General features: G+C 31.6%; 1 protein-coding gene across 1 annotated transcript in view; it reads left to right on the top strand.

Moving 5' to 3' along the window:
* Positions 1-12,397, top strand: part of LOC123005685 (visual system homeobox 2-like) — a 63,938-nt gene that overhangs the window by 24,988 nt on the left and 26,553 nt on the right. The window contains exons 3-4 of the mRNA XM_044399542.1: positions 2,966-3,050; positions 3,352-3,475. Of these exons, the coding sequence (XP_044255477.1) occupies positions 2,966-3,050; positions 3,352-3,475 (209 nt within the window). The remainder of the gene's footprint in view (positions 1-2,965; positions 3,051-3,351; positions 3,476-12,397) is intronic.

The following is a 12,397-nucleotide window of genomic DNA, read 5'->3' as shown; positions in this document are numbered from 1 at the left end:
AAAGAAAGTTAAGAAACATTCCACCAGTTAAATTCCCAGCAAAAAGTGGGGTCAATAATAAAGTCACTGATTATTCTACATCACATGTGCTTTTGTTTCTGGTGTACATTTTTGCAAAAAAATTAAATCAAAAATTGTGTAGTAAAGCTATTGTAGATCCGATTTTTATTTATTCATTTTTAATTTCTCAAGGTATCTATAAAATGAAAATGTATTTGTGTGGTGCGTTTTAAACACTTACAGAGTCGACATTTTATGTAAATATCCCTGTACCTACCTATATTTATCGATATTTTAAATCCATAAGCTTCGAGCTGTAGTTTCATACAGTCAAAAATCCAAAATGTGTTTCATGTGCTTTAATTAGTGTGCTTTTATTTTATTCAATTTTTTAATATAAAAGACAGAAACTTGAAATTGTGAAAATATTCACTCAAAAAGCAGAGTAATGCATCAAAAGGGATACATAGACAGAATACGTTCTTTTGTGCTTTTCCAACTTCATATTTTCCCTGTTTGGAATTTTCACCATCGACGTAAACAACTTTTGCCCGGCAATATATCTTGAAACTCGCCCTAAATATCAATCGGCTTAATCTAGTATGTTGGCACAATTGGATTTGCAGACCACCCGCGGCTGAATTTACAAGACTGTCCGCTCATAAATCCTCCCTGATTGGATGTTATGGTCGCATTACCAACATTACATGACCAAAATTTACTACTTATGGATCGTTACTCCTATTCTTGTTCCGATCCGTTTCCAGCCCTCCCATTATGATAAAACAAAGTACAATAGCATCTAAGAAAGCTCCCTTTACGCTTAAAAAATCACCAAAGCTGCGTAATTTAAACTGATCTGTAATGAAGATGTTAGCAGAGATATAAATACAGGATGTTTCTTAGCGGGAGAAAAAGAATGCGAGGGTGTAAGGCGTGGAATGAATGGTGTTTTGTGCGAAACCAAAAAATTTCTTCATTATTCTCTTGACACAATTGGGGGAATTGGAGAAAGCGACTCTTGATTAAAGTTGTGACTGCGAGTTCATTTTTAACACGCGAACTTCTGGCTTTTTTAAATTTGAAACGTGAAATTAATCGAATATCCGAGACACGGTTAATAAAATAAACTCCGTTTCACAACTAGGGCGAAGGAGTCAGTCTCGGGGGTCATAAAGAATTTAAATTTTTTGCATAAGTGTGCATTTAGTGCTTGAGTTCTTGGACAAACTGCAGTGCAGTGACATAAAACGGAGCAGCAAACAGTGCAGTAGCTGTATCCACTTCATTACTAATTCCAAGTTTGGGTGCATTTCGTGGACGCCGAAATAAACGTCTAGACATTCGCTTATTTAACATTTCCAGCAACCACCGATTTATTTATAACGAGAGCAAAGTATTTTAAATATTCAATTAAAGTTTTATAGATAGTGAACGAAACAACATGTGCACAAGTGGATCGCTCTTGCCAATAAGACACATTTCCAGGGGGTAACTACCCTGCCTCTGGAGACCGACTTAACGCTCGATTAGGGGCGCTTAGGGAATGTAATACACTTGCTAACATGTGGACATTTATTCACTTAATGAATTACATTAGCACTAAACAAATAATGGAACTGGAAGATGTGCAATTTACATTTACTCGAAAAACACGAACACCAATTTACATCACATATTAGACGTAATATTTAAATGAATGGTCTTCAAATATTCTAAGTATGTTTTAAAAAATAATTTGTTCAGTCTGTAAAAGAAAATAAATAAATAATTTTAAAAAATATGAACAAAAAACTAGAAACAAACGAAATGTTCCACAAATAGGTAACTGTTTAAAAATTAGCAAATTCATCGAAAACTCTAATATTTTTTTGGCTGTAGAAAAAAATATTGTGTGTAGGTACTATATGCCAAAGACATAATATGCTTTCTATTAGCACCCTGTTTATAGTTGTGATAACGATTAAAGTTCAAGTCAAAGTTTATTTTATTTTATTTTTTGTCAAGAAACAGTAACAAGTCAATTTCTTGTTAGTTCTCATTTCTAGTGGTGTTGAAGAAATGCATTTTTGTTGTCCAAATCTGGCTTTAAAATTGCCCATATGTCGTAATCCGTCAGAAAACGAGCCGAAATAACTAATCAACGCAGGGATGCTGGAGCAATCTCCTGCCCAATAATCTTCCGGTTTGAAAATTCAATTATACCCAAGTGAAGTGCAGCCATTTCCCGGGGGCCGAGTCTCCCCGGGGGGCACGCACAGCCCCTGCGCCATGATCAGACAATACTCGGCTTTTGAAAATAAACGATTAGTTTCAGTGCGAATTTTTTAATTCCATCGTTAATTTAAAGCGGGTTTGGCGTAAAAGGACAGCGGTTAATTTATCTGTAAAGTTATTAAGTATTTTCCGGACGTAGAAGGGGTGAAAGCAAACAGGGTATGGGCAATCAACGGGTCTGTCGTCCATAAATTGCGCTAATGGCCCTATGGTATTTCATAAGTCGGTACAGTTCGCACCCGATTACCGCTGCCCTTATCTGCGGTAAAATGACACAATTTTCGGGTTTTTTGTTTGTTTGCTGGCGTAAATCAATCCGATGGACAGAATTTTATGAAACTGATAATAATAATGCGGAGTGGTTCGAGGCATGGAAGCGTATCGCGTGCAGACGGGAATGTTAAGTGAATTAAGATGGCGCTAAAGCTATTTAGGGCATTTAGGGAGAGGGATTTTATACTCATTCTGCTTTCGAAATTAACTGACTAGCTTTGGAATTTCCAATAAAGAATACCGCAACCCTAGGTAATTGCGAACAGCGCCAGGAAATTCGCTCGAATTTAAAGTATCTTTCTACTTTCAAAATCATTACCTTACCGCAAACACTTTTAAATTAAAAAAAGAAACGTTCCGACTACCGTTACTCACATGCGAGTAATAAAGTCAAATTTTGTTACATTTGTTGCAGGACAACTAGATAATTCCAAAGACTTCTCAGTGACAGATGGTTTAGGAAGCTTTAATAAAAAGAAGAAAAAGAAGAGGCGTCATAGGTAACTACTTACTTTAATCACTCCTTACATTCACCACCAACAATAGGAAAATTGTTCTGTTATACTTCTGTTCAGTTAAACATTCAATATCCATCATTGTTTGAATTATTCCTCATTTGAAACAGGAGTTTTCTTTGACTTTGTAATATTTTTTTTTTCGTTGTAAAAGTGAGTGACAGAATAATTTGTTGTTTGTTTAAAGTTTAATAATCGGAAGATCGTAAAGGTGTCAAGTGCAGATGTTTAGTTAGAGTAGAACACTGTGTTACATATTTAACTACCCTTGGTGGGTGTGTGGCAGGACGATTTTCACGAGCTACCAACTGGAAGAACTGGAGAAGGCCTTCAAAGATGCACACTATCCGGACGTTTACGCCAGGGAAATGCTCAGCCTGAAAACGGATTTACCAGAAGATCGGATACAGGTGAGTCAATATAGTAATTGCCACTTTAACAAATTTCCGGATATATCCGCCGAAAGGAAAAAATGAGTTATTTCTAATTTGATATCGACATCTGATACGAGAAATAAATTTGCACTTGCTCCTGTTTCTTAGAATTTTTTTAATACATCAAGGTTTAAAAAAATATTTTTGTATACACGCTCACAAAAATAGCTATTTTATGGACTCAATAAATAGTATGTACTAGTATTTTTTTATTTTTAAATAATATTTCCGAGAAATTGATCACACATGATGTGTTTTTAGAACTTTAACAAAAAAATCGTGTTTGTAAGTTTATAAACATACTTACCTAAAAGATTTTTGCAAACAAATTTACTAAAAACACGATTCGTCCGCAAAAACTGTATTTTAAATAGTTGTAACAAAACTACCTAGGTAGGTATATGTAGTGTAATTTTTAATTTATTTTAACAAAATAGTATATTATATCACAAGGGAGAAAATTTTTTTTTTATAACTGAGTTGTTTATTTCCCGAGATGCGTAGCATCGAGGGAAATAATAAATGCGAGGCTATATCTAAATATACCTAACCCTGCTTAATGAACATGTTGCCTCAGACGTAACATGTCGCAATTCACAACTACTACCTTTGTTAATTCTCTATTACCTACAGTAATTAATTACTTACCTGACTTATTAACTTAAGTTAGAAGTATTATTTTCTTCTTATCGTAAAATAAGGTTACGTCATTTTTGTACTTCTGAAACTCGTAAAGGAATTTTCATAATATGAAATATTTGTTAAAATAACAAACAAACCGCAATGAAAAGAGAAAAAGTGCTAAGTCTTTTTTATTAAATTTTGAATTACTTTCATTTTGAAATACTTCCGTTAGAAGTAATAGTTTTTGACAATAATATTTTAGAAATATTTGTATCAGTGTAATACCCTCTAACGGCATTACCCACCTCTAATACATTTGGTCCATAATGAAAATGATTATTGACTACTGGGAGAGAAAAACAACTTCACAACCTCTCGACAAACTACAACATAACGGTATCTTTTACAGCTAGTAGTGAAAAAATATTTAATAAATACGCATGCTTTATTGGTAACGGACCTAAAGCATATACACTGTGTGTGAAATTGAGATTGCTCTATTAGCCTTATTTATCATTTTAGTTCAAAATTTTTTGCAGAATTTTTCATATAAAATGATAAAATTACAAAATAAATTTGGAACATTCTAATTCTAAATAGCTATTTTTGTATTAAGGGCGTGAAGGAGGCGATTTTGGCCCGTGGGGAAATTGTAAGCTCGAGGCCCGAAGGGCCGAGGGTTTATAAGACGCCAAAGGGCCAAAATTGCCGTTCACGCCCGAAATGCAAATAAGATTTTTTGTAAAATCCACCTTTAAGCTTTGAAAATAACTGGCACGGTTCGTTCTCAAAAATCTAGTTGTTGTTGGTTGCTAATGTGATGCAAATAAATAAAAACAAAATACTGAAAAAAATATTGACGTGTTTTTTCAAGAAGTTGAATTTGTGATAAAAATATGTCCGAAAACGAAAAACATGAAGAAATAATTTTTTTTTGGCCGAAGAAGCGAAAGCTGTAACACTTGAATTATTGTTACGAAAATCAAAAAATAAACTATGAATTTTTGCTATGGTGCACCCAGAAAAATATCGCTGACCATCAGATTAATGAAAACGTTTTACCCGTTTATTTCAAAGAAGAGTTGTCGCAGAAATTTTGCCCATGTACCTTATGGTCTCATTATTCTATGATTTTTTTAGTTTTTAAGTTTTTATTATTAGGTATTAGCTAATTGTTTGTAACTACATATTTCAATAAAAGATTTTACAGTTGATGATTTTTTGGACTTAGGGCGCAAAAGACACTATTTACGCCCGCAAATTAATGCATAAATGACCTAATTTTAAGACGATTTTACAAAAAACTTTTTTTAAATATGTACCTAATAATATAAATTAATAATTCATATTATTGTACTGTACACTATTGTATTGCATCTATACCTAGTAGAGACGTACCCATAAATATTTTAAAAAATTAAATAAAACACTTACAATAACAATAAACAATAACATTATATACTATTTTATTCGCAAACGTATAATTAGCAAGTAAATGAACAAAATAAACAGGACGCTCTGCAACTACCTAATAAAATCATACCACGCGTCAGTAGCTATGGGAATTTGTGTTAAGATTTTCAAAAATATTTATTAATTTAACGAGTGGATGATTAGTGCAGTTAGCAGTGCAAAATCTCATATACAGATGATCTACAAATTGCTCTCCAGAAATTGCTGAAGCAACGAAAGAGACAAGAAATAAACCACATTCGTAAATGTAAATAATGTCATGGTATAAGTAAAAACGCTTAAGCAAAAAACACGATATTTTTACTTCCTGGCTGAAATTAATACTATTAGGTACTTGAGTCATTTACTAAAAAAAATTGTTCACTTTTGTGACGTTTGCGGATAAACTTTTTTATAGGTAATTATGTATTCATAAACAACAATTTGTTGACATGTCACTAGGTACTTATTTTTATTATTGTTAGTTTTTTAATTAACACAAATTTTGTTAAAACAGTTAACATAATCATTAATCAAGTAGTAATCGCTACTTGTTTTTTTATAAAAATAAGAGATATAAATAAACAACAAAATTAGAAAAAAAATTCGACAAGTTAAATTTCGAAGTGCACATTTCTAAGGCACATAAAGGAGTGGCGCTTTTTTCCGGAAAGAAGCAACAAGAAAGAGTGAGCAACGAAACGAGACAGCACACAGTGTACAATAGTGCAAGCGCAACCCACTAATTATCATAGAGTACAGTGCATAAAACATTTCAAAGCTCGTCAACTTGAACATAGTGCGGTAGCCTGACGATTGGGTGCGCTATAGTCGAGCCAGAGGATTGGCTAACAACGTGCCGCCTACCAATGGCTGCCAACAGCATGAATGAAATCATCTAGCTTAGAGTATTGTCAAGAATAATACAGGGTTTTATAGCCACCTCGAATGTCAATCACGCCAGAAGTCATTGTATTAGATTTCATACATTTTTTTTTCGGTATTATGCGCTACTAATAATTATGATGGAAAAATTTCAAGTGTCAATTTTAATATGAGGTATAAGATTTTGGTGACGTCATTGACTGAAGGAGTGCTATGATGATTGATGACTAGCCGTTCTTTGTTTTGTTGATATTATACCTCGTAAATAATTAGATGGGTGTTGGAAAATCACGATACTAATCGAATGCTATAGTGATAGTGAGGCTATTCATCCATCAGTAAATAAAATTATGTTAACTCATCCGAGTATTGTAATTACTGTTGTTGAAGTGCTTAAGAAGTGTTTGATTTTTCACTGTTGTATTGTTACACCATTAATTACAAAATAATTTATAATTTATAGAATGAGAATAAAAAATTTGGTAAAGCTTTGATTGTAGGTATCAATATTATGAAAACTTTAGTTTAAGCAATTAGACTTTAGTTGGTTGTGATTGGATTTTTGTCGTTTATCGTTTGATAGGATTGGTGTCGGAATGCCGACTTACCCAACTTTCTACAATAACCAATTATTTACAAGCAAGTAAAATCGGATGTTGGTTCATTAAAAGCATTCGTTTCTGCTCAAGTTACGTCATTAGTCGCGTTAAACAACTGAATGTTAGAACAAAACTTGCACAACTTCATAGCCCCCTCTATTAGCAGCAACATAATTACTTCGTTAGTAAAATTCTTGCCAACTACGTTCTCTTCGCTCTCGCCGACAAGCTATCTTTACGAGTTTAATTTAATTAAGACGAGGTAAAATGCAAATTGTTGACAGGACTTCTTTACTCTTGATGTAAAATCATTAAGTTTACGCCTTTGTCGCCACCATCGTCCTTCTACTCCATTTACATTCCCCGCATTTAAATTTGTGCGTGACGAACAGTATTGCCAACGTATTAATTAAATTTTTGAGACGTGGGGAGACGACTGGATTCATTACTTAATTATTATACTAAATTGGCGCAGTCAGGGTTAGCAAAAATGTCAGAAATGCCAATCAACTCACGATCTTTACCGCATTTGCATCTTATGGATATTTTTATTGAAAAAATTCAGCAAAAAACAACTTTAAACGCCAGGCGTTTACTGAGAGTAAGTAAGACATAAAAATTTTAAAATTAGTTTTTCACTAAAGTTAAAACTCTAAGCCAAAATAAAATATTCTTTTCACAAAAATGAATGTACCTACATTTTAAAATTTCAATTTTAAAAGAATGTACCTATCCTCGTATTTTACCTAAAAAAATATTTTTGATTTTACTTTCATTGCTGCAAACATCAGCTTACTAATGTAACATATTTTTATTGTACCTACCTAATAATAAAAATAAAAGTTAAATAAAAACGTAGTTTCAAAAAAAAACAATTAAATCAGCAATAATAATAAAAATAAAAGCTAAATAAAAACGTGGTTTCAAAAAATTGTTATTTATTCGACGAGTTTGAGTGTAAATCGGACTCTTTATTTGACCGAGTGGATTTTTAAACCACGAGTGTAACGAGTGGTTTACCATCCACGAGGTGGAATAAAGCGTCCGATTTACACTCAAACGAGTGGAATACAACATTTTATTCTTCGAATTAGAGTCAACAAGGCTTAAACTTGCTTTAAATCTGTTAAAAATAATTTGACGTTTTGTATTGAGAAATGCCAAACAGTTGTCAAAACTTCCTTACACGGGAGAAAAACCGTAAATTTTGACAGTGTCGAAGAATAAAAACAATTAAATCAGCAATAATTAGATAAAAGTTGCGTTTAAAAATTGTGGTTAAAGGTATTTTTTGCACGATACATAAATAATGTTTTTAAAATTTAAACACTCCTTGATACTGACAGAAGATGCAAAAACAGTTATTTATCATTGATATACCAGATGAATAAAAAGTATGGAACCAAACGTTTTTTGCTTAAACTATTAATTTTTTGGAAAAACTAATTGATGAACGATAAAGTACTTTAAAAATGTGATGTTTTATCAAGAATAAAATTTTTCGAAATTTTCTTTTGTTTTTGAGTTCTACAAAAAAAAATATTTTTTTAAATAGCAACCCTCTATAAAACTATTTTTCTCATAAAGGTTATGATCTAAGGATTACAACTATCTACTTCATATTTAATTTTCACAAAAATTTTTTTTTACATAAATTGCAATTTTGACCAAAAAAAATCGCATAACCCAAAAACAAGACAAAATTTTGTTCTCAAAATACGATCTCATTTTTTATATTACGTTAATTTATAATAATTATTATTTTCTAAAGACAAATGATTTAAAAAAAAAAACCGCTTGGTTCCATACTTTATATTCACCCTGTATATACCTAAATGTAAATAGAAAATTTGAAACCAAGCTGTTTTTAAATTATTTGCTTTCAGAGTTTACTTATACGATTTTTGTTGATAAAAGTTAAATAAAATGTATAAATACAGTAAAACCTCCCTTAACGGACACCTCTAGATAGCGTACACTTGATACCGCAAGCCCCATGAACCACCGTGGGGGGTAAGCGGCTTATTCTATAATGAGTCTCAAATATTGTTGGTGACGACTATACGCGAAAGTTTTGAAAGCAAGTGTACACCTCTTGATAACGGACATTTTTGTAGGAACGTAACTGATACATAGGAATGTAATGTAAAAAATCCTCTCTACAATGGACACTCTGATTAGCGGACGCGGACAGTGAAAATTTCCCCATTTACCATAAATGTCATATAAATTTACCTCCTACAACAGTCAGACCGACATGGTGGTTTACTCTAAAAAGGGAACTAAAGTCTACTCTAAAGGAGGTACAACAAAAAACTCCGCCACTGGTGCCGATCTCACGGTTACGACCATGGAATTTGTAAAATAAAATGGAACTGCCATTTGGTCCTCAAAAATGCAACCAGCAGTGTACAGGGTGCTGCATTTTGGATGTCCGAATAGGGAATCTCCGAAACTAAGAGGTTTAGCCAAAAACGAGTGATACATTCTGGGGATCATTTTTTGAGAAAATAATGTTGGTTAAAACCGCATCTCGCTATCGTCTTTTGTTTTCGACTTACAGACAAAAGTTGACATTTTGACGAAATCTAAAAAAATTTATATCTTCGTTATTATAGAAGACACGGATTTGAAATAAAGACATTATATAAGGCACTTTTTTACGAGGAATTTAATAATGTAGTTAACAATTTTTTTCAGTTATTAGTTTAGCCGTAATAAGATAAACTTGTATTTTTTTAAATGGAAATCATAGGCGGCTATGGCAATTTTGAAAAGCTTGTTTTTTTTCTGATCTAAAAAATATATATTTGTAACAAAATATTTTTTTATAACTATACTTAAAAAGTGAAATACATATTTTGTGTGATAATAGTTGGCCATGGAAAAACTATTTCACTCCAAATGTGTAAATAATAATCAATAAGAGTTTTGTGAACTGTAAAATAGATGAAAAAATAGATAAAATTATAAAGATTTAAAAAATAAGATTCGGTAGAAGCATTGAACAAATATCCGAGCGCCTCAGAACAAACTTATTACATATATTTAAAAAATCCAAAAATAGGAAAAACAAATGTGTCAACACACACACAATTAGAAAAAAACATTTTTTTGATGATCTAATGGGGGTAGGATAAGGTTTCACATAGACGGAATTTGGGTATTTGAATAGCCATTTTTGTGTCATATAAAATATATTTTATTGAAGAATTAAAGCGGCTTTTTTTTACAACACTCTATGTATCACTAGAAGTTGCAATGGTAATGTTAGCTTGTTTAAAAACAAAAAAAAATGTTATTAGTCGCCAATAAGTTGATTTACAATTTATTTTGAATCTTTTTCATTACTTAGTACTTAGAAAACTCTTTCATTAGTGACACTGGTTGAATATAATATAGTTTAAATCCTTTTAGTCGAAGATGCAATATTTTTTCATGGCCAACTGCGAACAAAAATCAAAGTTAATTTTTTGCTAAAAATGTATTATAATAATTTGTTATAAATATATATTTTTTAGATAAGAAAAAAACAAGCTTTTTAAAAATGTCATAGCCATCTATGATTCCCATTTAAAAAAATACAAGTTTATTTTATTACTGCTAAACAAACAACTGAAAAAAATGTTAACTACATTATTAAATTCTACGTAAAAAAGTGCCTGTATAATGTCTTTATTTCAAATCTGTGTTTTCTATAATAACGAAGATATGAATTTTTTTAGATTTCGCTAAAATGTCAATTTTTGTCTATAAGTCGAAAACAAAAGACGATAGCGGGATTTTAACCAATATTATTTTCTCAAAAAATGAGCCCCAGAATGTATTACTCGTTTTTGGCTAAACCTTTTAGTTTCGGAGGTTCCCTATTCGGACATCCAAAATGCAGCGCCCTGTACAGTTAAATATTTTTGTTGCATTACCTCCTACTTAAGTACTTACCCACTTCAATAATAAGTAAAATAAATGAATAGTTTTAGTCTTATGAGTACTTAAATGTAAACTGTTGTTAGTTACAGTAATATTTTTCCAAGAAAAATTAACAAAATTAAGGTTTTTTTGTAATGGTTTTAATTTCTTAATTTTTGTATTTTTGTTATGGAATTGTCATGGAATAATTCAATTTTTTAATTCATTATTACCTTAAAACGTTGCCGCATCGATTTTTGCATAATTATCGATAATTTAGAAGAGGTAAATCGCGTTGAATGTTAAAGACCACAGACATTGTGTTAAAGATGATTAATCTACCTTCTATTCTATATATTTTAATTGCATTTTCAGTGTTATTTAGTAATACTAAGTACAACTAACAACGTTTGAAAATTCTTACACAAAACCTCCACTGTGCAGAAAAATAAAAACCAAGAATTTTTTAAATATTTTTCTCTCACTCACCAAATGCTTCTAGACACCGTACCACAGTTTTAGTGCGGCATTTTTTAAACACGCAGTTTGTATATAAGTGCGGAAAGTATAAAGTTTTAATAGTAAAGCACGAAGCAAAACTGAGTAAAGCACTGTAAAACGCAAAACGCACAAATTATGTAGAAAACTTTGACCTAGGACAGTTCTTTTATTAATTATTCATATTCCTATTTGTCAACACTCAATGTTTGACAATATTTGGTCTACAAGGTGATCCAAAAGTCTTGGACCAACTCTCGAATGGTGATAGAAGACTTTCAGCTAAGAATAAAAATGAATTCAGATTTTTGTTTCAAGCCTTTTTTTTTGAGAAAAACAGAACTGATGTGAATTTCCATATTATCATGTGGACATCTTAGTTATTTTGTTTTCGATGTTGTTGGGTTCAATTTATTGTTGAATTTGCTAGTTTGTTACATGTTTTTTACATCATAAAATGCAAATTAGTGATTTTTTTGAACAGGTATCTGTTCATTCTTGTATGATCTGCCGTTTCCGCTAACTAAATTTAAGATTACATAATCTGAATGACCAAAAACTTAACCCAAAACTTAGTGCAGTTTCTTGGTATACGTATTAATGAACTTCATTTACTGTGAAGTATTTTTTTTCGAGATCTAAAAGTCTAAAATTTTAGAGTTATTTCCCGCCTAGCGTGCGGTAATAGTTATTTACATTCGTGTGCGGTAACTTACATTTTACAGTGCGAAATGAATTTGAAGCACGACGCGCAGCGGAGTGCTTTAATAATTGAGCACTGTAAAATGGTTAACGCACAAGATTTGTATTAAGCTTTTTGGCCGACGTTTAAACAAAAATCTACAAAATTCAGAATTAATACAAGTAAATACGTTTGACATTAAATATCACGGTGGCTATGCACTCTAATGTCAAACAATTAAAAAAGACG

Source organism: Tribolium madens, unplaced genomic scaffold (genome assembly GCF_015345945.1).
Source record: "Tribolium madens isolate multiple individuals breed KSU strain unplaced genomic scaffold, Tmad_KSU_1.1 Scaffold_20;HRSCAF=117;Tcas5.2_LG4, whole genome shotgun sequence".
NCBI classification, from domain to species: domain Eukaryota; kingdom Metazoa; phylum Arthropoda; class Insecta; order Coleoptera; family Tenebrionidae; genus Tribolium; species Tribolium madens.
The sequence above is the reverse complement of the archived record's forward strand: the minus strand, read 5'-3'. Positions and strand labels throughout refer to the sequence as shown.